The sequence below is a fragment of the Lathamus discolor genome, chromosome 6 (genome assembly GCF_037157495.1).
Source record: "Lathamus discolor isolate bLatDis1 chromosome 6, bLatDis1.hap1, whole genome shotgun sequence".
In the NCBI taxonomy this organism is placed as follows: domain Eukaryota; kingdom Metazoa; phylum Chordata; class Aves; order Psittaciformes; family Psittacidae; genus Lathamus; species Lathamus discolor.
The window spans coordinates 20,714,533-20,738,357 of NC_088889.1; the positions used below are offsets into that span (position 1 = coordinate 20,714,533).

Genomic DNA, 23,825 nt, shown 5'->3' on the forward strand with positions numbered 1-23,825 from the left:
CCTCAGCAGAGACCATAAATAGATAAAACATTAGTGGAATGATGAATTAAAATCTTGACATCAAGGAGGAGCCATTTAGTTACATTTGTTGAGGTTCTTTTGAGTTTATCCTTTTGGGGGTTTGAGTGTTGGTTTTTTTTGTTGTCATTGGGGCTTTTTGGGGCATGGTTTTGGGGTTTTTTATTTATTCCCCCCCCCCCCATTTGTCTCAGCATCTTCAGAAGTAGCTTGAAACTTAAAGAACAAACTCTTAACCAACAGATCATGCATTTCTGTTGTGCTTGGAATTAACATCCTAGTAATCTACATTTTTGACAGCTGTAAGAGGACAGAAAGGCTTTGGTGGGACAACAAAACAAAAGTCACAGCAATCTCTTCAAGTGGTAGGACAGTTGCTTAGCATAAAAGTGTTTACCTTATGTAACAAGTAGAATCTCCTGAACTATCTCCACATAAATCCTTCAGGCTATCAAAAGGAGGAATGCTTTACAGTGCCCCACTAATGGACCTGAAATGGCGTAACAGCTTCTTTTCAAGAGGCAGTTACCACGTCTTCTAGAGTGTTCTGCAACATTGTTTAGAAACATTACTTAAGTGCTGAAACTTCCTCACTGGGCACTGTACACTGTACACTGTACACAGCAGGAAGAGAGGAAGTGAGAGTTGTGCTGACCAGTATTTTTTTTTTTTTGCTGCACTTCTCAAAGTAACTTAAGGCTATTTAAAGGTAATGCAAATACACAAATGAACTAATACTTGCTCATGCCCATATATTAAACAGCAGTTAAAGCATCTTGGGACCATGGTAAAACAAAATTCACAGCATTTGAAATTAATAGTATTCTGCAATTAAGTCTGTTTTACTAAGGAGGCAAAGCTCATGCAAATATACTGCCTGCATACATTCCACGGAAATCTGTTAATAGTCTGAGGAATAAGAATACCTACAGTTGGCCAATTTTCAGAGCAGATTCAGGAGGCAGGTAGAAATTACTATAAGGTGATCCAAGAGGATACAAATTCATCTGGTTGTTTTCCATAAGGACTCTGATTTCAGTCAAGGACTGAGCTGCCTTATTAAACTGACTGTGCAGTGTAAGTCAAAGCAGCTGTTAGACTGGAAATCCAAACTAAACAGTTTCAGAATTTGGGAAATTATTTTTTTCTCCAAACAGGCACTTTCATAGAAATAGAAAGTTTCTTGTCAGGCTGAAAGCTTCCTTCCATATTCATTTATCAGTGTGCAGCAATTGACGAAAGCTGTAGATAGAGAGAACTTAAATCTTCATTTACAGTTTGATCAATAGCTTGTTTTATTGTTTATATGAAGCTAAATAGTCCAGATTTTAAAGCAGTGGAAAAAGAAAAACCTCATTTCAGAATTTCCTTGTTCTTTTTCCTGAACTTAAGCATCTTAAGCCCACACCTTGAAAGTATTTTTCTAACAGTTACTGATAGATGAGTTTTCTTGTGATCCGTGTTTTACGCTTGTGGTATGTGTCCAACCACATGCCCCTTAGCACTGGAAGGAATAAAGACAGCAAAACACAAGTGAATCCAACAGTACTTTATTACCCACTCATTGCAGATGAAGTTAAGACACTTCAGTTACCAGTCAATATGAGTTTAAACATTAGTTGACAACTGCAGAAGTGTACAATGAGTACAAAATCATTAATATAACAAAAAGTTCCAATGTATTAAGTTTTAAAACATCAGTTCTACACTATTATACAGCAACCATTATATGATACTCTACTCTCAGGGCTTGCATTTGAAAGTGTTTTTTGTTTTTTGGTTTGTTTTGCTTTGTTTTTTTTAGTAGTCCTCCAAGAGGTTGAGATACTGGGGGTTACAACTGCATTCTTTCCTGAAATACTAACACAAAACCTTGCCTTGTACAGACAAAGCTGGTTTATATTTTATGAACACCTGCTTTTATCAAGGAATGCAGTAACAAGAAAAAATCTGTACATAAAAAAATAAACTCCAATATGCAATATATTTTATATATATATTATACTACAGATTTCATATAAATCAAGTATAGGCCAAATTTTGGCATCGTTTTTAAGTGCATTAATACAAAATCCTCCTTAGACTTTGTTCTTACTTTTCAGTTTACTGGCTCATGAACTGATCATTCTCAGTTACAATACTTTAGACAACTAGAACAGCCTTAAGATCTATTTTCCATTTCAGGAATATCACCCTTGTCTTTCTTTACACTAAAAGCAATTAAGTTGTGGGAAAACTGTAGTGACTAATTTAGTCAAAGTTTAGTGACTGGTAAAAATTTCCAACTTGACAGGACTTTTTACTTCCTGGTCAGTATCTTGAAGATAATAGTCTCCTTTGTACTCCACCATTCCCCTTTGATTCTCCAGGAACTGTTATTATTATACTCTGCAAACACATATTGCTTTGAAAGGACTCTTACCAATACATATTATTTCTAGTGCAGAACAGAATGCAGAGAAATATTTCTAATGCAGTTATATTTGCTTAAACTTCAGCATGTGGTATTTGCTTTTTAGAGAACACCTACAGAGCTGCATCTTCTCTGCCATACAGTATCACATTCTGTTTCAATTAAGCTTTGTTTGCCTTTGTTTCATGAGTGACCCAACTAACCTTATCAATTTGACAAATACAGTATTTACAGTAAACTTTAAAATAGGCTTACGTATTTTTGCTGAAACAAAAAGGCCACTTAAGCTTTTCCACTAGAATAAAGTTCTGGCATGAAGTCATTCAATACTACTTCCTCCCACAAAAAAAAGTCAAAGTTTCCTCAAAGACATTTGTAGAATATAGAAATTAATTGTATAACCTAGAAACATCCTATATTAGACAAAAAAAACCACCCAAGAATCAATTACAGTAAGTTGAGTCACAGTACCTCAAGAAATCAATTCTCCTCTCATCCTTTTACCTACTGACATTATTCTGGGATCTCGGCATTCAGTGCAATTATGGTACAGAGGGGAAAGCATGAATTAAGTACTGCAAACATACAGCCAATTCCAGCTACAGAAACAGCTTCCAAGTTAAGCCCTTTATAAGTCTTGTAAAAACTGGGCTAAGTGTGAGTTTGAAAACAGCAATCTCAGACCTCAAAAGAAAGACTATTACATTTACACCTTAGAAAGCAAGTCACTTCACACACACTGATGCCTGCACGTTAGAGCATAGACATGACCTTCGTAACAGGAACTTAACAGCAGTGCCCCTTCATATTATTGAGTTATTAAGTATCTGATGTATTTGTTGTGTGCGAAAGGAAAAATCTCGATTTTGTATTGAGAAAGTAAATACTGAAATAGAAACAACTTTTAGCACAACAGATGTATTTACTTACAGCATGCACGGTTTGTTTTTGTGTATTGGAGCAGCTAACAGCCACTAACAGCCCTTAAGATTTTACAAGTTCAAAATTACAATCTTCACGTATGTAGCAATTGCTTACAAAAAGTTCAGGACAATCCCTGGGAAATAAGCAAGAAATGGAGTAAAAAAATACTGAAAGCAGTATTAACAAGATAGTAATAAAGGAAAACGTAATAGCTTTTAAAATCCAGACAATTTAACACTGTTCTGGTAATAAAAGAAATAAAAAAGCCACATAACCACATTTAGAGATGCAATTTTAAAAGAAATGCATCTTTCTGATTTTTTGTTTGTTTGGGGTTTTCTGTTTATTTACTATTCTCTCCCACAGGAGATAATCTGTACATAAGCTTAAAAAACAAATCTCTAAGTAAATAAACAAAATACAACTCCCTTTGGTTCACCAATTTAACTTAAAACAGCTTATCCACCTCCTCTGCCCTCCAGTTTGCAAGGGAAGTGGTAAGGCAAATGTGATCAATGACCGAACAGCTTCATAGGTGAGCTTCATAGAAGAAAAATGCTTCAACCCCAGTGCATGGTATGGGAAGCAGAAGTAATAGTTTTTTTATAAACATGATTTTTTTTCCAAAATAATAGCTTCTCAGACTTGCCCAAGCTGCAATGCATATGTTCGTTCTGATTGAGGGCCAGGTCAAGAAAAATCCTACTCCTGTGTTTAACACAGCCTGAGAATAATTCGAGTCTCTTCAGCCTCTTGGAAAACAGAATTTTGTGCCAAATTGCACTCTACATGATTGTTTGTTTCGGGTGTTATTTCATATAGTAATCAAAGAAGACAAGTTTAACTCATGGCCTTTTGTAATAAATGTGTATTTGTATCTGCTTCCATACAGTAGCAGTATTTATCTCCTTGGGACGATACAAGCTGGAACTAGCAGTGACATATGTTTTTGCACCACTTCATAAAAGGTTTAATGTGTACTGTCCTTCTGAAGAGTCATTTAACTACCTTTTAAAGTCACGTTAAATTTATAAATTATTTGGTACCAGCTGATGCTTATACAAGAACCAGTTTTCACGTTCAACTCTAGGAATTGCTTTGTGTAAAGGAAGTGCTCCAGTTATACGTGCTGTTTCATTATGCCCAATTTGAAGGATCTTAAATTCTTATTAGACATAGATATATTAAAATACAAATATTTCATATTTAATGTGGTTTTTTTTAATTTTTGCATTTTTTATTCGCTATAACAGTATTCATATTGCATTATATTTTGTGCTCAACTGCCCTCATGACTGTAACTCCTTATAAAACATGAAAATAGAATAGTAACATTTTTTTCATGTAAACTTCAGTAGAGTTGTTGCAGTCTTAGAAACAGGGTTGTGAAGGTGCATTGTGAAGGTGCTGTATAAACATTGATATACATTTTCTGTGGACTAGACTATGTGGTACATGGAACATGACATTTTGAAGTTACCCAATGTAATGTATAAAAATATAAAATATATCTTTATGAGTAACAGTAGTATAAGCTACAGTGCAATTTTCCTTCGCCTATTGAAAGCCCTACCTGCATATGATTTTTTTCTCCCATTCTAGTTCTTTCACAGTAGATTTTATTTTCCATTCGTAGAAGAGAGCAAGCACAGCTAGAAAGACAGCTTTAAGAATACCCTTATGCTGTAAATCTGAAGTGCCTAGAAGTCAAATATGTACCGTAAAAGATCAGTCTTGCTCACTTGTCTCTTCTGTGCTACAATTTAAACATTTTTTCGCTATAAAATGTAAAGCTAGGATATTTAAGGAGAATATGCCTTAAACTTCAGAGAAAGTTATCCTGTTGTTTTCACCAGTCCTCAGACTAATTTAATCTCATTTGAACTACTTCGCTTGCTCAGGGCAAGTGTAAGGCATTTTGTGTACATTCCCCCCAGCTGTTTATTTAATGACTATCTTAGTGTGCAAAGCCAAACACATGGAAATCCCTCCTTCAAAACCTTGGAAACCAATTTACCTCTTACTGCACATTCAGCATTAAACTGCAAAAGAGGGACAGATAGAAAAATAAAATCCAGAAACACGCACTGAAATAAGCTAACCATTTTCTACTAAGGAAGGTCTTCTCAACTGTAGAAGTTGTTTAATACACTATCAGTTCTGAATACATCAGTTTGAATACATTCATAGTGGTACATTCTGAGTGCACTGAAGAAATCCATCAGCAAAGTTAGTTTTTTACATCACCTAGTGCTGGCTTACCATAAATTTGCTGCTCTGAAGAAAAATATTAACTTTGTTAATTTATATATTAACAGTTTGGAGTTATGAGCTCTAATATGAAAACTCTTTCCAATTCCAAATATTGTTTACAAAAAAATTGAAGCTTTGTATTCTATCACTAGACTTTTCAACCAAAATATGATTTTCCTGGGAAAAAAAAAAAGTACAATACAAAACTAAGTAATTCACATCTGGCCAGACAATGAGACTGTTCCTGACATGGGAAGAACAGATTAAGCAACACATGAACATAGACAAAATGAAACACAAGAGGCACATGAAATTCCAGTTGAAGGGTCATATTCTACTCATCACTGGGAAAAGGATCATGAAAAGCTGAAAAGTGCATAATTCAGTAAAACTTAGATATGCACAAACTGTTTATACATTGACCATATTGTCTCGACTGCTCACAATCTACCTATCAGAATGATTAAAAATTTAATTTGATCATTATATTGTCTTATAGCTATCTAAATGGAGTAAAAGTGATTATTACCTGTAAATACGTTAATGCATAAAAATACATGTATTTCTTTGAGAATAAGGATTATATTTCCTAAGAAAGTATCTAAAAACAATGGTATTTCTAAATTAGTTTGGAATAATAAGTGAAGCCCATTTCTTTGCAGAATGGTGTGTTTTTATTGTTTATATGTTTCGATAATTAATTTTGAATATCTGTCCACTATATAAACAATCTCCAGAAAAATATATCCTCTTCCAGTAACTTACAATACACACTAAAAATACTTACAAAAGGGATTATTGTCCATTTACAACATCTTGAGCTTAAGGACATGATTCTTCCGTTATTTCATTTATGCAATTCTGATCAGGCTAAACTGAGTATTTTCCAGTTAACTTGAACCATGCCAGCAACATGATGGACAATCTAACATTTAAAAATACCTGCCTAATTATGTAGTATTTTAAATAAAATTTGGCATTTTTACATCACAGTATATATGGCATTTCTTAATTTAGTAACAGAAAGGCACAGTTATTAAACCATAAAATACAGTACCTGGATCATATACACTGTAGCGCTATCTACCAGTAGCAGTCCAGACATTTTACTCCGTAGAGGGGGCTAAAGAAAAAGACTTCTGTTTACTTCTTTAGAAAAATTCAAACTCATTACAAGTTTGGTCCATTAGAAATGCCTATTAGCTGAAACATCTTGAAGCAGGGCTTCAGGAAAGAATAGAGAAAAATAAATGTAGCAGTCTATGGTCCAACAACTTCAGTAAGTTATTATGAAATGGCAAACAGGTCATGAATGAAGCTTTCTGATCAGCTGTCTGACATACCTGTTAAAATGTCAATGTACACAGGTACAGACATTCCAGATACATGAATTGCCTCACACACACAGACTTTGTTACAGCAATAAGTCTAGACACAGCATTTATAGAGTTCAGCACTTCTTGTGGATTGGTATTTGACTTTTGGCCCTGTACCATACCCAAAGATGTGCAAAATTCTTTAAATGCTTTGCCTTCTATGAATTGCTGTTAAAGTGAAGACCCTGCCAAAGCGAAGCTCACTAGCCTTGCCTTAGCAGACTGTGCACCTATTTGAAAAGCAACTAGCTCTGATCTCCCTATTGAAAGTGATAAAACTGCATCAAGAAAGACCAATGAAGTGGAAAAGGCAAGGAACAATGAACATGAGGGAGAACCCAACCGTTCCATACGTAATATAACGATAGGGAAGCTCAACTTCCATGCGTTGTCTTGCTTTCCGTACATCGTCATGTGGTATGCAAAATATTTTACATGCCAGTGGAATAGTGACTTTTTTCATTGCTACTTTTGTTAACAACAGAACTATTACTCCGATTAACAACCGCAATATGGCTTTTCCAAACACAGTCACAGTGAGAGAGGAAAGTGATAAAGGTAAAGTCTTGGGAGGAGGATCTAGATTTAGACCCATCATGTAGTTAACGTGAGAGCCACAGGCTACTCCAGCACCACAGCCCAGTATCTGAGCTGTGTCGCCTCGAGATGTGCTCCAGGTGTCTAGAGTGAAAGAGAAGATGCCCAGGGCTAAATGGAGACTGATGATAATTAAGGGTGCATATTTGTAAGTTAAGTTGAAGTTATCAATCAGGTCCACAACTGGATGGAAGACGACCAAGATAAGAATAGCATACAGAAATCCAGCAATAACATCCTGTTGAAGAGAGACAAAAATATGATTTCAGTGTAATAACTATTTAAAAAAATAATTCAAGTCACTTTAGCAAGAAGTCTCACTGATCTGTTAAAAGCAACTTGTGAATTCCCATCTTCTTCCATTTACTGTCCACAATGACATCTTTTTATGTTAAGGGTAAGGAATTGCATTTGACCACCTATTAATAGGACACCTGCATCATAATCAGATCATGAATGATCATGAATGGAACTATAATCAAATGATCCATTATCAGAGTTGTAGATCTACAGATTTTCTAGCAAAGCCTGCAGTGAGAGGACAACAGGTACTTGTTTTAAACTAAAAGAGTGTACATCTAGACTAGATGTAAGGTAGAAATTTTTCACAATGAGGGTGGTAAAACACTGGAACCAGTTTCCCAGTGAGGTGACAGATGTCCCATCCCTGGAAACATGCAAGGTCAGATTGGACAGGGCTCTGAACAACCTCATCTAGTTTGCTCATCAACATGTTGAAGATGTTCCTGTTCATTGCAGGGATGTAGGATTAGATAGCCTTTAAAGGTCCCTGCCATCCCAGACCATTCTGTGATTCTTCTATGACTATTTGCTGGCTACAATGGTCCTTATCCAGGCACTCAGCCCACAGTCAGCACAGCACTAGCTAGCCCAGCTAGATCAGTTCTGCCAGCTGAGTCTGCTGTAACAGCTCAACACTGGATCTGTGTGCCTGAGTGCCAAGACACAGGCACACTGGCGGAGCAACAGCTGGTAATGCAGTGAAGGACCACTGCAGCTAGGCATTACAGTGGCTTAGACTTTCTACTTCAGCTTCAGAATTAACAACACTGCAAGAATGGAGAATTGTTTGCCACTATTAAAGGAGAGGAGGAGGTAACTTCTGTGGCTTCATACTTGATTTTCATTCAGTTTTATTATTGTTTTTAAAATGTCTTTTCTTAATTGAAAGGTTCCTCAAATTCTTTTTTAATTTAACAGTAAATTTCAGTTACTGCTGATTGATCACTCAGTTCCACAGAATTATCTGCAGGTTTTGTCACCTTTACTTTTTAAGGAGGAATTTGTTGAAAGCTTTTTAGAAATCTAGTCTGTAGAAACAAGATCACCTTAATTCACATTTATCAACTTTTCCACATGAGCCAGGGGTAGGACATGCATCAGCAGTATTTGTATTGCTCCATCTTCAATGAATCACTCTTACTCACTTCCACTAATAGAATGCTTGATAAAAGCTCTAATAGAATTGACTGAGAGGAAAATCAGACTCTCTCATTTCAAATGCAACCACAACAGTTTTCTCCCATATTTACCACCTTGAACCCCTCCTCCTTCCGCCCACAACTTAGGCACCATGGTTGATTTTATTACAGGTAACACATGGTTAATTGTATTCATTCAAACATTATGGAGGAATCGGGTATGAAACTGCTGAATAACCTACTCTACATGATGAATCACTATTTGTTGCATGACTTATAGACTATCAGCTGACACTGTAATCTAAAATATCAGTTCATCCCACTGTCCCCCACACGATGGTTCTGACTTGGGAAGCCTCCTAATCACTAATGCAAATGTCAGTTTTTCCAAGCTGCCTTATTTTCATATGCTCCTTTTACACTGTGTTCATCAACCAGCTACTCACTACCAGGCTTGCTGTTTTCTGCTAACTTTTCTCCTTCTAGCAAGTGATCCTTAAAAACCTCTTTAACCATCCCTATTAATGGTCTTAAATTCTGATTACCATTTTATACTGATCTCATTTTCCCATTTTTACATTGCTTGTATTTGTATTTCATTTTTCTTCTTTTTAATCCTTTTTAATAAGCAATTCCCTTTTTCAAAGATGACAACTTTGTTATTTTGTTTTAGAAGTTTGGTAAGTGAAACTCTAGCATTTGGCATGGCACTCTGAAATGCACATGCTTTGAGTAGGTGATGTGGAACCTGAGTGGACATTTACAGCCACTCTCTCATCCCGCAAAATCATTTCTGCTCTGCAGAGGAAACCTTAAGTCTATGGTTTAGTGGTCATCAATTTCAAAACTTAGCTGAAACATCAGCTAAGTTTCAACTGTGGATTGAGTTTATGAAAGAAAAGTATAAATTAACAGAAGTTTGACATCTAGTTTTAGCTATTGTACTGATGTACTGCAGGAGAAATGCAACTATTCTGTTCCTGTATGGTAGGCCATTCTATAAAAAGATCCATATACAATTACTGCACTGTAAAAGCTTAAGTGTGATGGAAGTTTATGAAATTAGAACAACATTAAAATAGTAGTAGGATTATTTTCTTACCAAAATTGAATGCATTCCCATGTAAATTCGACTACAGCAAACCAACAAACACCAGCAGAATGCAAGGATCAGTCCAAACATAAGGGGATACTGGCAGGAAAAAAAAAAGTGGAGAGATTGTATTAGAGTTTTGAAAAAAATAATCTAAAAGAAATCACTCTAAGAATTCTGCAATAATTAATTATGTAATTAATTCCTATTAATGCAATTTATGCTTACCCTTTTCCTTGCTCTAGCCCACCCAAGCCTATTAGACCACCTCAAGGAAATCCACTTTTCAGAACGACAAAACATATTTATGTTTTTCAACTTTTTCCTTGTCCTCTTCCTTTGCATTCAGGATATGAAGTTCAGGGCTTTGGTCATATCTTCTCAGACAAAGCAGTAAGAAGTTAACAGATTTCAGTAGCAGTTAGTCTTGCCATCTTAAGAGATCCTAAGTTGGCAATATGGGCAGAGACGAGCCTTGTGTTATAAACTGCAGAACAGTTTCACACTGTAGTATTGTTAACAATTATCCAGGCAGAATCTAGTAGCTTCACCCTTCTTCTGAAAAGGAAGAACTCATAACAATGTACAAATAAATGCAATTCCTTTCTGCAGTCCCTGACTCAATATCTGAGCATCCGTATGAAACTCCTGGAATAGTAATCATTTTTGTTCTCCACAAACTCATATAAGTTTCCTATTGCAATCCATATTTATTGAACATAAATAATAAAGGAATTATTTCAAATTATTTCCATCTTCTAATAGATTTTTAAATTAATAAGTACTGTTTACCAGGAACAAAACACAATACTTCATTTTAGTCAGCATGTATCAGCATGTGCAGAAACTTAGCATTTTAACTTTCTTAGGTTTTGGATAAAAGTATGCCAATTCACATCTTGCAACACATTATGAAATACTTTCTCTACTACCATATTGCAAAACATTGTACAAGACAGGATATGGCTTCCTCCTTTCAGTATTAAAAATAATTATTCTATAAAAGAAGCAGTCACAAGACAAAATAGCATGCTTCCAAAACTGCTTCACTTCCTACATGATAAGCATTTTCAATACAACCAGGCAACCAGGCAATCTAGATGTACTCAAATCTTGGAATACAAAGTAACTGCAGGCAGTTCTCTTGCCTTCTGCCTTGCTCCTTTCATGGGTAACCTGAAGGGTAGAATATCTAACAAATAAGAGAAGGTATCTTTAATCTTATTGGAGAAAGGTGTATGTCCTCTCTGAAGGCCACCTGACAGACTGACAAGCTTCTAAATCAGTTTTTCAGTGAAATGTTTGGGAGGAGATTATAAGTCTTCCACATTATTCCAACATTCTTTGAATTCTTAACTCCAGGAGCACATTAGCATGACAAACGTAAAGAAATTTTCTCAAACTAATGGAAAAGTGGGAAGCTTATGCTTCACATAAGAAACAAATTTTGCATTAAAATCAGTTCTAAATTCCCAGCTCACAGTTGGGTTACATCTAAACTCTAATTCCTGTAGCAACATGTGTCTTTTTTTCCTACGACATTCACCTACAAACTGTAACCTAAACAAAATTACATATTTAATGATTCATTTCTAACTGAAATGAAGAAGGAACAAATTCAGTTTCCTGCCTTTCAGAATTATGCTAATAATGGGCAATACACCAGTAACTAGGTCACACTCAAGACATGACTGCAGAGTCATCAGATGCCAGCATTGTTATAGTAGCCACAAAAGCAATCCTTGTACCCTGTGCTGCCCCACCAGAATACATTACACCATTATGCCTCTTCCATCACTTCCATTGATCTCAGGGTACAAGTAGTGCTGCCTGCACCTGGAAGACACTTCAGCCGCATAACCTCCTGCTCCACTCTCCCCTCACCTCTGAGAACTACCAAAGCAGAAATGCTGTATGTATATAGAGGGATAGGTATATCCTATATTCTCTCAAGTAGAGAGGAGCTTCTAGCACATCCTTACCTGCTCCACAACATGAAAGCCTGAGAAGACAGACTTCTTGTTTCCCAGAGAGAGATTAACAAGGGAAGATTTAGTAACTCCAGAAGCAATGCAGACCTCTTGACTAGAAAAATTAATACCATCACAATTACTTGGTGATAGAATTAACTTACATGAGTTCATATGCAAGTTTCAAATATTTTTGTGCATCACTTGATACCATATGCCCATTCTTGTTTCCTGGCACACATCTTTTGTGCTTTCAGGCCCTAATCAAGAATAAGATTTTTCTTTAATGGAGATTTTTCCTGTGTTTCTGAAGTACGTGACAGAAACAGAAGCTGGAGCTTTAGCAAGAAGACCCATGAAGTGTCAGGCTCAGCAGGCTGTAGCAGCTAATGATTCTATGGGTGGGGGAGAAGTTACAGCAGCTAAAAAAGCAAGACTCTAAGAAGTATGAAGGAAAAGGTGGATGTGAGAAGTCGTATTTTAAGAGTCCTGGGCAGGTCATTGTGAACAGCAGGGAGAGTCATAAAATTCTGTAAAGTAAAAGAAATGTTTGCTCTCAGTCAGGAGCTCTCAAGGGAGGAGTGTTTGAGGAAGAAGGGAATTGTCAGAAGCTCTAGATTTAAAGAAAAGTTCAAAAAGAGTATTTGACTCTCTCATATCTCACTCTAATTCTATTTTTAATAATATTGAGAATACCCATTAAAATATCTGAAAACACTGGCTAGTTTAGTTCTTCTGTAGCAAAGGATCTGTATCTAAGAGCTCAAACACTTCCTTGTTGAATCACAAATAAAAAGCCAATTATGCATTTTTACCCCAATTCATATCATCTTAAAGTAAAAGATTTTTTAACTTAAACCCAGACAAATTATTCATACTGAAATAGCTTTAGCATGACCTGTCCACAAACATATCTGCAATATTAGGGACATGCTGATTTATGGTATTTTTAATGCATGATAATAATAATCACAGAAGTCCTAAACCCAGTTTATTTCCACCAAGAGAGCTTACTCACTACAGTGTGCTGAGCTGGGTTGTCCACAATGAAAAAGCAGAAGAACCAAACAATTCTAATTTCCTCTGGAATAATCCACAATACAACAGTTAAGTGTATTTTTGTACTTAGTTCCCACACAAACCATTCTTTTCTATGCTCCCCAACTACATAACCAGCCCTCTTGGACAACTGTCAGTTTATGTCTGAAGCTTACTTACCAATCAGTAAAATAACTTATCAGTTTAAAGACATTTTTTCATATGAAGTATGGAAATAAAATTTCACCTAAAGGTTTTAACCTTCATCTGTCCTGGTTTCTCCCCATGTTATATCCATACTTCCCTGCACTAATCAGAATTTCCTCCCACAGCGCCAGTACCCCACTGCAGAGCATCATAAAGCTGTACATACACTTTGGGCCTTCACAGTTCACTGGCCTCCTTAGACACCACTTGAAATCAAGCAGAACTATCTGCTACTTCAACACAAATAAAGCCCACAAATAGCCTGCCTCCCCCTTGGACTGCTTTCACTCATACCATTTAAAAGCAGCCATTGGACTCAAGAATTCCTAGGACACCAAACTGGCAGCAACTGCTTAAAAATCTACCTTCAAGTGATAAGGCAACCACGTTTTGTCCTCACACATACAGATAAGTGTACAAGGTGACTAAAGGAGAATACATACACTCCCACACATTTTTTAGCTCAGCAAGAAGACAGCTCAGCAGCATGCCAAGCTGACATCACCGTGATGCCATAAATTTACTTTCAAATTACTGTCTGAAAATAAAGCAATGTCGAGGTACTAGCAAACATTTTCTACATGTTGTTTCATCTAGAAATGATTAACTGCATGTATTTTGCATATATACATTGAGGATACTATAGTTGTATATCTGTAACCTCCCACTGCCCAGGCATAAGAAATCCCCTTAAATATCAAGTATCTTCTATTAGTACAGTGCCTTAAACAACCCTTTTTAGACATAAACATCTCAGACCTTGTCTCCATGCCCTCAAGAGCATTGCATGTATATCCTCAAAAACTCATTATAATATCTCCATAGCTATCATACCACCGCAACAATTTTTAGCATGGGGAATATTTATTGAACTGTATACTGCTTTCTTTTTGCCAAATTAAGGAAAAAAAAACCCAACTTGTGATCTGAAAAATCTTTACCTTATGCAAAAATAAAGATACTTGCACAGTACACTTAATGTGAATTTCAGAATCACCTGTTGACTCAAAACCAATATTTACCTGTCACTGCTTCTCCTTGATAAAAGTACCCACATTCCATATTCGACCAAATCACTGATATCTGGCTTGCACAAGCATTTTTCTGAAGGCCAGAACACAACTTTGATAATATGCATAAACATGTAGTACAACTACAAGATTAGAATATGAAGTGAAAGCAGGTAGAATTGCAGCAAGGCAGAGATCAGAAACAGACACAAATTCAACACATATTAAAAAGATATCTTTGCTGACATTTTGGCTTTAAAATATTTGAAGGCATCATACCCATTAAGAAAAGTGTCCAAGTGTTGACGTGTGTGACTAAGGGACAGATCAGCAAGCATCTTAATAAAAAACAAAAACAAAACAAAACAAAGTCCCCCAAAACCCCAACAAAATGGTTTATTGATTTCTTAAATTCACATATTAAGTTAAAGAAAAAGCTAGAAATAAAGCTGATTGAGTTAACTACTCTTCTGCTCTCAGACCTCAGTTTTGTTCCTGTATCCAGAATCTTGTTAATCAAAGAAACTGCATTAAATTGGTCCTATTTGGAAGTGAAACTATTACCAATAAGTCTTTCAGAATTTTATGCTCTATGTTTTCAATAGGAAATTCCCATTTTATTTGATTACATCCTCCAAAACATGCTTGCAAGCTTCTGACTGGATCCCATAGAAAATATTTCCCTCAGCTGCCTATCCTCCTCCCTCCCAGTCTTCTTCTGACTTTTTGCCAAGAGTCTTAATAACATAACCATTGTTTGAAAATGCTCATAAGGAAACAATCTGTCCTAAAAGCTTTGACCTAGGTCAGAAAATTCCTTCTTTCATAATGGAACATTCTGAAAATAAACTCTAGATGCCCATTTCTTTACTTTTTTAAAGCACATTCTACACTGGGGAAGTTTCCAGTATCCACAAAGAGATCCAAACTATTTTCTAATATTTTCCTTATTCTACAATATTACTCAATGATCTTTTAAAATCATGATAACTCGGAAGTTCACCTTAAGTTTGAGACAATTATTTTGGGCCAGAGTTCACTGAAAGAATCCAAGCAGCACTTGGATCACTGAAAGAGTTCTCTGAACGAATCCAAGCATCATGCTTTGAAGAAGATATTTGGGCTATGTATTTGCATTAGTCATACAAAAAGCAGAGCATATAAATGATTCTGTGGAAGGAGCAGAAAAGAAGGGAGAAGAGGATAATTAAAGAGGAAAGACCACTTATCAGTCATTTTAGGAAAGATACAGACAAATCCCTGTTTTTTCAAAAGAGGCCAAGTGATAAATAACACTGATTAACCCGCGTTTGTCAATTATTTCCTTCTTTCTTCCACTGACAAACATCAAAAAGCATAAAAGTTTGAGAATGCTACATGCCACAGCAAGAACCTCTTCTTTAAATTCCAAGATAAAGCTTTAAACACCAGCCCTGCAGGGAGTTAAAAGGTTTACTTTTCTGCTATACATCTTCTGAAAAGAAATTAAGGAATGACAATAGGAATTGGAGCCTGTTACTTCTCTTACTTGTATCCTTAAAAATAAAAAATCCCGCCCTGAACACATCCAGCAAGAATCACTTCCAGCTTGCTCTGCTTATGCCACCAACACCTAAAAATTAGTTTTCCTGCAAACTGAAGTTGGCTGAGGTTTAATCAGCACATCCTATTTGAAAGCATGAGGAATGCTTTGTGTGTGTACCATCCACTAAGAAGGAAAAGCTTGCATGAGAAAGATTACTTTTGAATCCTCTCCTCTTCAAAAAACTGCATCTAAGTTTACAGCATTTTTTACGTATTCCCCCCCAAGGATCATCTGCATTAATTAAAGATCTGCTTATGAAAATCTGAAAAATATATTTAATGCCCCTCAACACAGTTTATTAGGGCAGTCTGCTGCATACCTCTGGCAGAGATTCCCCATGAGATTTGTATGAACTGGCTATGCTCTTTTTAAACATTTAGGAGCACCCAAATCAAACAGGCCACACAACTTTTCCCAGCTTCCTTTACAAATGAGCTACTAACATTAATATGGCCCACAAAAGAAGAATTAATAACTCAAACGTACAAGACAAGGCAAGTGCTGACCTTCCAAATTGCCATCTTTGTCTCAAGAGCTCTTCAGTGCATGGGCAATTCTAGGATATCAGATTACCCCTTCAGCAATGCTTTTCATGTCAGAAGAGTTTTTGTTTGCTTATTTTAAGAAACACATCTAAGAAAACCAATTAGACAAGCACACATCTCTTTGCCTGAGCTTCTTCATGACATTTTAGTATTTCAGCCAAAATCCTGTGGTGAAAAACCAACTGAAGTGAAGCATCTCTTCCCAAAAAGAATCTGTACTTGCTCTTACACACTGAATTTGTACAGAAGAGATGGCTTCCTATGTGTAGCTTCCAATTTTATCATCACATCAGCCTTACTGATTATGCAAGCCTTTCACCAAGGAGAGACACTTAAAGCTAGGATTTGCCCACTTCCTGTAAAATTCTCACTATAGCACTGTCATTATACTATTCATCCAACCCCAACAACCAATTTTTCCTCATTCCCTGTGGGGATGTGAAATAAGCCTTTTGAATTCAAGAGCAGGAGGACAATCCTATAGGTAATATTTAGTAATGGTCAGTCTCAGAATCACAGAACTATGCAAATCCCTCTGAAATCCCAAAACAGATCCTCTCAAACCCACCTCCTCTGATTAGATTCATCAGCTTTGGTTGATAGAAGTAAAGGTGCAGATGAAAGATTTCTGGAAAGGTGCTGGATGTAGTACCATGTGACAGTCTTACACAGTTAGAATTAAGGATCGTCAACAAATCACTAAGTAAATAAAAACTGAAAAATACTTTTAAGTGTGTCAGTCATAGAATCATAGAATAGTGAGGGTTGGAAAGGACCTTAAGATCACCTAGCTCCAACCCCCCTGCCATGGGCAGGGACACCTCACACTAAACCATGTCACACAAGGCTCTGTGCAACCTGGCCTTGAACACTGCCAGGGATGGAGCATTCACAACTTCCCTGGGCAAACCATTCCAGTGCCTCACCACCCTTACACTAAAGAACTTCCTCCTTATATCCAATCTAAATTTCCCCTGTTTAAGTTTTAACCCCTTACTCCTTGTCCTATCACTACAGTCCCTAACGAAGAGTCCCTCCCCAGCATCCCTATAGGCCCCCTTCAGATACTGGAAGGCTTCTATGAGGTCTCCATGCAGCCTTCTCTTCTCCAGGCTGAACAGCCCCAACTTTCTCAGCCTGTCTTTAAACGGGAGGTGCTCCAGTCCCCTGATCATCCTCATGGCTCTTCTCTGGACTTGTTCCAAGAGTTGCATTTCCTTTTTATGTTGAGGACACCAGAACTGCACACAATACTCCAAGTGAGGTCTCACAAGAGCAGAGTAGAGGGGCAGGATCACCTCCTTCAACCTGCTGGTCACACTCCTTTTGATGCAGCCCAGGATACGGTTGGCTTTCTGGGCTGCAAGCGTACACTGCCGCCAGCTCATGTTCATTTTCTCATCGACCAACACCCCCAAGTCCTTCTCCACAGGGCTGCTCTGAATCTCTTTTCTGCCCAACCTGTAGCTGTGCCTGGGATTGCTCCAACCCAGGTGTAGGACTTTGCACTTGTCATGGTTAGACTTGATAAGGTTGGCATCTGCCCACCTCACAAGCGTGTCGAGGTCCCTCTGGATGGCATTCCTTCCTTCCAGCACTATCAACTGAACCACACAGCTTGGTGTCATCAGCGAACTTGATGAGGGCACAGTCATTCCCACTGTCCATGTCACCGACAAAGATGTTGAACAAGACCCATCCCAACACCAATCCCTGAGGGACACCGCTCGTTACTGGTCTCCAGCTGAACATAGATACATTGACCACAACTCTTTGCGTGCAGCCATCCAGACAGTTCTTTATCCACCGAGTGGTCCATCTATCAAACTGATGTCTCTCCAAGTAAGAGACAAAGTCAGCCATTAGCCATTTAGAGACAGTCAAACCATTACACAACAGATGCACTGGACTGCAGGTTTAGCAGTAGTGCTTATTAAGGTTGCCATTATCATCAGGGGGGAGGAAAGACAGTCACTGATGATAGGATTTGCAGACAAGCACATAGGGAGGACAGTGCTGTCATATTTAAACTTCCTCAGAAGGTAAGTCCATTCAAACAATGTTGGTTAATATAGAGAGCAGCTACTGCTCAGCCAAGGTTCGGGGGGCCTGATGAATATCAACTTAAAGTTTGCTTAGTGGCCTACAGTGAGAACCAGCAGTTCCTGACTCAGCTTATTAATGCGGAGCTCAGGAGGGAATGTTAACTCATCAGTTCATAACCTGGACAACTACTGCTAAAGCCAGGCTGCATCCTGGAGGTACTCTGAAGAAAAGCATATTTTCTGTGTCTCTTTTTTTATTGTTGTTGTTTTTTCCCTCCTCAAAATAAAACAGTAGGGTTATAACACATTCGGGTACCATCAACTCAAGCAGCATTTCTAGTCAAATATGTAGTGCTATCTGTTTGAAATCAGCTGTTCAAAGTAATCAAATACAATATAAAAAGATACTTTTTCCAGTAATCTCAGCCTGAGGCTTTTGGAGATTTTGTAGATAATTAGCAACTGACACTATCTCTTCCTCCCCGTTGAGAACATGATACAAGCCAGCCTGGATCAAACTGACAATATTTCAAAGAAAGCAGGTTTTCCCCAGTGTGATGAAGGTATACTTTTTCCCCACATTGTATCGAGATCTACAACCTCACTGTCTTTTAAGAGTTTGCCCTTCTCTTTTAGGGTATAAAAGCTTCAACGACAGAAAGAAAAATATTAGCATCTATGACACTCCTAAATTCTCACAAGCCTTTGGCGCATTAAATTTCAAGGTTACTGAAGCGTCTTTGAAACAAGTGGTTTTCCTGCTGAGCTTTAACAATAATAAATACAGATTATGCAAGCAGAATCAAAAGTTTCAGGCAAGCTCTTATAATACAATGAAAAACAGAAAATTTATATTCCAGAATGGACAGAACAGTCCATTGAAGATTCTCTTAACACGTGTCTACCTGAAAGTCATTTGCATTGCATATTCCCTGTGTCCAAAGTGTCTAATTGTAAAAATTTGCCACAACCATCTTTAAAATATTTTAATGCTGAAAATACTTTACTTGAACAATGGCATTTATAAGCAAGTATTTCAGTTTTTCTCTGTATAGTCAAAAACTTTTTGAATACTACATGAAAGGAAAATAGTTGTAATAGGATTACTGTTAGGCATCGAAAACTTGGAAAGCACAAATTCAATTCAACAGGTTAAAAGTAAACCTAGTGGAGTCAAAAAGTGTTGGTTTTAAATAGATAATTTGGGCCATACATAGAAAAGTAAGAACAGATTTGCTCTGTTCTGTTGTTCAAAGGAAAGACTCACAGATTGTCTTTTATAGAAACACAGTGGTAGGAAGGAAGTCGTAGCTCAATGAAAGCAAACTCCAAATAAGCAATACAGGAAAGTGATTTCCTTCACACTGGAGTTAACCTCTTTTACAGCAAGAGTGACTTTCTTTGGTTTAGTGCAAATTTCAAAGTGACAAACTCAATTAAGTTACCTGTATTCCAGAATAAAAGTCTCTGCACAAAACTTAGCTGTATCTGGTCAAATTCATGCTCAGTCTTGCTCTACCATGACTTCTTTTGTGAATAAGCAGTCCTAAAATGTGGACCCATCATGATCACGATCAGTGTAATGCTTGCTTTTATGGAATATATAGAAAGTCTGAACCCAAACATTTGCTGACTAGTTTAAATCTAATAATCTGTATCTACTAATATGTATTATTTAATACAAAACAGTTATTAAAAGCTTCTTTATCATTAATAGTTTCTCAAGAAGTTCTGAGGTCAGTCTGTAACCCCACCTATTTCCAGAAAAGCATGACAAGAAGTTGTCATTTAGATTCTACTCCCTTTCAATGCAAGTAAAATATGGAGAACAGAAGCAGCATTAGATGAAAGCTTAACTCTCTTTAGGTGTAAATCAAAAGATTCTCAACATGCCATAGGTTAACTTTTGATGAATATCTGGAAATAAATTTAAAATACTAAGCCTGTTTTTTTCTTAAATGAATATTTTGAAAAAGTAGAAGTTGGTTTCAGAGATCTATGTTATTCATAGCCATTTCATAGGAAGAAGGAATTAAGCCTCAAACATTTTGCTTCCTCATTTCTTAAGCATGGTTCTAAATGAATAACAACAAGGCTCAATGTTGATGATTTCTTAATATGCATTCATTATAAATATGTTTAGTCAATTAGCACAGTATTTCACAGACCACAGTCACAGGGCTGGCAAGCTGAAAATCTAACGTGGCTCACTGGCAAAAATACCATTTCACACATTGTCAGTTTGCTGGTACTGGAAGAGCAATCGAACCAGGTTCTTCTTTGCACACATGACAACAGTCCGTGTAAAGCCAATCGACTGATACTACTTAATGAAGTTTCCCACATGCAGAGAAACAGAAATCCAGTTCATTCTTCCAACTGGCATCAGCCCTACATTTCTAACAAGTAATAAGCAAGCATTCCCATTTTAGTAATTTAAAAAAAAACAAAACAGACACCCAACAACCTGAAGATCAAGTATCTCACTGACAGAACTACAAATACATATTTCAAACACCCACAAAACATGGCATTATATTTGACGCGTGCTCAACTCTAGCGGAGTGATACTTCGTATTTTCCTAGCAAAGAATATAAATCCCTAATAGCTTTCTTTTGGAAACGCTGTATCACCCTGCAGTACTGACTTTGGTTAAAGAGAAGCAAAATACAATCTGTAACTTTCAACTACCTCTGTCCTTTCAGGTACCCATTCCATAGCTGAGATAAAACCACCAAGTGTCACGCTGTAACAGCACAGAACTGCTAATTAATTGTTAACAGTAACTGGGAAGACAAGCGTTCAGCCCCCAAGGAAAGTTCAAAAAGAGAGTTCTACCAAGGTGACAAACATCTGACTTAAAATAGGCAGCTGTTATAGTAAGAGTTTGTAAACATTAACAACTTAACAGTAGCCTTATTGCATAACTTCTTAAACATCACACACAGCACCCTCAAAACCCTACACTGAACATTTGTTGCCTGGGAAAGGCTTCTCCCTCATTGGGGCAGTGATTTATAGAGCAGAATATACGCTGTGCTTTCTTTGGAGTTCTTACTGTTGCCCATACTGCAAACAGCAAGTGCTGAAGCAAATGCCTCAGATGATCAACGGCCTTATTTCATCTATTAACCCAAACTGCAATAGGCAGATCTTAAAATTTTGCTGAATGAAAGCGCTGAAAAGATCAGACATTATCCGTTCCTGCTAATTATTAGTACATTACTAGTAGTAAAATCACCTGAAAATATATGGACTCCTCAGAACAGAAATAGTCATTTCCACTTCATGGTTAATAAGACTAAAAGCATTTTAAAGAAAAGTCTAAAGTTACAGTCTAACTATACAACGGGATGTAAAAGAAGAATCAGCAAAAAAGCCTGTCTCTTCACCAAGTTTTCAGTCAGCAAACCCAAATGCCTTTAGAAACATCAGATGCTTATAAAAAACTTTGTACAAAGCACTCACCCTACAAAAAGTTTAACAAAACTCACAAGAACAAAATGCAGATTGTTAACGCAGACTTTTAATGCACACTGAGCTAATCGTTCGCAAAGTCAGCAGAACTTCCATTCCGAAGACAGAACTATTAGAATAGATCTTGTTACCTGAGCACTCGCGTGGATCACAGAAACAGTAAAAAAAAAAAAACAAAACACCAACATAAAAACAACATAAAAACAACAACGGGGAGGGGGGGGGGGGGAGGGGGGAACAAAGAAAAAAAAAGCAGAAATTTCACATTTTCCCAACCTCACTCAGCCAACTAATCCAAAAGAAAACAGGTCTGCCACATTGCCACATCCCTATACCCCAGGGCTGGGAAACACTGGTTGAAGAGCAAGAAGGTGCGCATTACCTGCCAGCGGCCGTAGCTGAGCAGCAGGAGCGCCAGGGGGATGGCGGTGCCCGACATGGCGTGAGTGGAGGGCATGCTGTACTCCGAGTTGTAGAACACTTCCAGCTTCACCACAGGCGGGGAGGCAGGCCGCGGCCAGCGGATGACATCCTTGGTGCACTGCCCCAGGTACATCACCCACACCCAGATGATGATAAGCCTCCGGCCCAGCCAGGCGTCCAAGTTCCAAATGCAGAAGGGGAAGAAGAGGATGTAGAAGAGCTCGTTGCCGAGCTCCGTGCCCAGGCTGAAGAGATAGTAGAGGAAGCGGCTGCGGGTGGAGAACTCCTGGCTGCCGTCCTCCTCCGTGAGGGAGTTGCGCCGCGGCCTCCTCCACCGCGGCGGGAGACCCGCCCCACCGGGCAGGGTCCCGTTCCCGGCGGGATGCCCCTGCCCTCCCGCCCGCTCCGCGGCCGGCGGGCTGCCGTTAGCCACCGGCCCCCGGGCTCCGGCTCGCTGCTCCGCATCGGCCCAGCCCGTAGGCCCCTCCACCCCGCAGAGCCGCTGGAAGGCGGCCACTTTCTGTGGGTCTTGCAGGTGGGCGGCCAGCCGGGATAGGCGCCGGCAGAGAGCCATGGCTGAAGGACGAGGCCGCCCGCCAGGGGCGGGCTGAAGGCGGCTAGGCGCTGCCCGGGCAGGCGGACGGGAAGCTGAGGGGGCTTCGCTTGCGGGGCGGCGGAAAGGACGGGGGATCCCGTGCGTGCGGCGGGGAAGAGAACGGTTCCCCCAAGAGAAACCCGCTGGAGAGCGAGGCGTCGCGGAGCGCGGACACCACCCGGCCCAAGCCGCCGCCGCCGCCCTCGCCTCAGCCCGGCTCCCCGCGCCGCTCCGGTCCCGGCTCGTTCACTGTCTCGCTCTCCCTCACGCGCGCGCTCCCGACACCGCCCCCCGCCAACACCACCCAGCTGCGCATGCGCACAACAGCAGCTCCCTGGTACGGGTACCCCCGCAGAAAACCTCATCGCAGTGCGGATTGGTAGCTGCTCTCTCCCGATCCCGCCCCTCTGCTAAGGGAGATCCAATCAGAGCTCGGCTTTGCGTGAGGCGGCGGGCGGCGTGCTTCGGCCTCGAGCGTGAGGTGCAGAAGTGGGTTCGGTGTCGGTTCCCCCTCGCTGCTTGCAGCCTGTCTTTCGGTCCTCAGCCGGCCGGTTGCCCTTCCTTCGCACTTACGGTGAGCCACTGCTGCCCTCAGCTCAGCCACCGTCTGCCATCAGCACTCTGAGGCCCATGTTTGGCTGCCCCTGCCCTCCTCTTCCTCCTTCTCTCCCAGTGCCCACGTCGACCCCAGAAGCAGGAATCTGGTGGTATAAACATGAGCGGGAGAGCTGGTTTCAGACAGAGACTGTGAGTGGTCTTGACCCCGGCAGGCAGGCCGTTTAGCTGTGGGGGTGGTGAGTTACCCACAGGGAT

General features: G+C 38.9%; 1 protein-coding gene across 1 annotated transcript; it reads right to left on the reverse strand.

Moving 5' to 3' along the window:
* Window positions 1-1,552: 1,552 nt before the first annotated feature.
* On the reverse strand, window positions 1,553-23,300 carry SGPP1 (sphingosine-1-phosphate phosphatase 1). Its single transcript, XM_065685430.1, has 3 exons — window positions 22,377-23,300; window positions 10,126-10,215; window positions 1,553-7,819 (listed from the first exon to the last, which is right to left on the reverse strand). The coding sequence occupies exons 1-3, from the start codon at window positions 22,989-22,991 to the stop codon at window positions 7,268-7,270; spliced, it is 1,257 nt and encodes a 418-aa protein (XP_065541502.1). The 5' UTR covers window positions 22,992-23,300; the 3' UTR covers window positions 1,553-7,267.
* Between the last annotated feature and the right edge of the window lie 525 nt (window positions 23,301-23,825).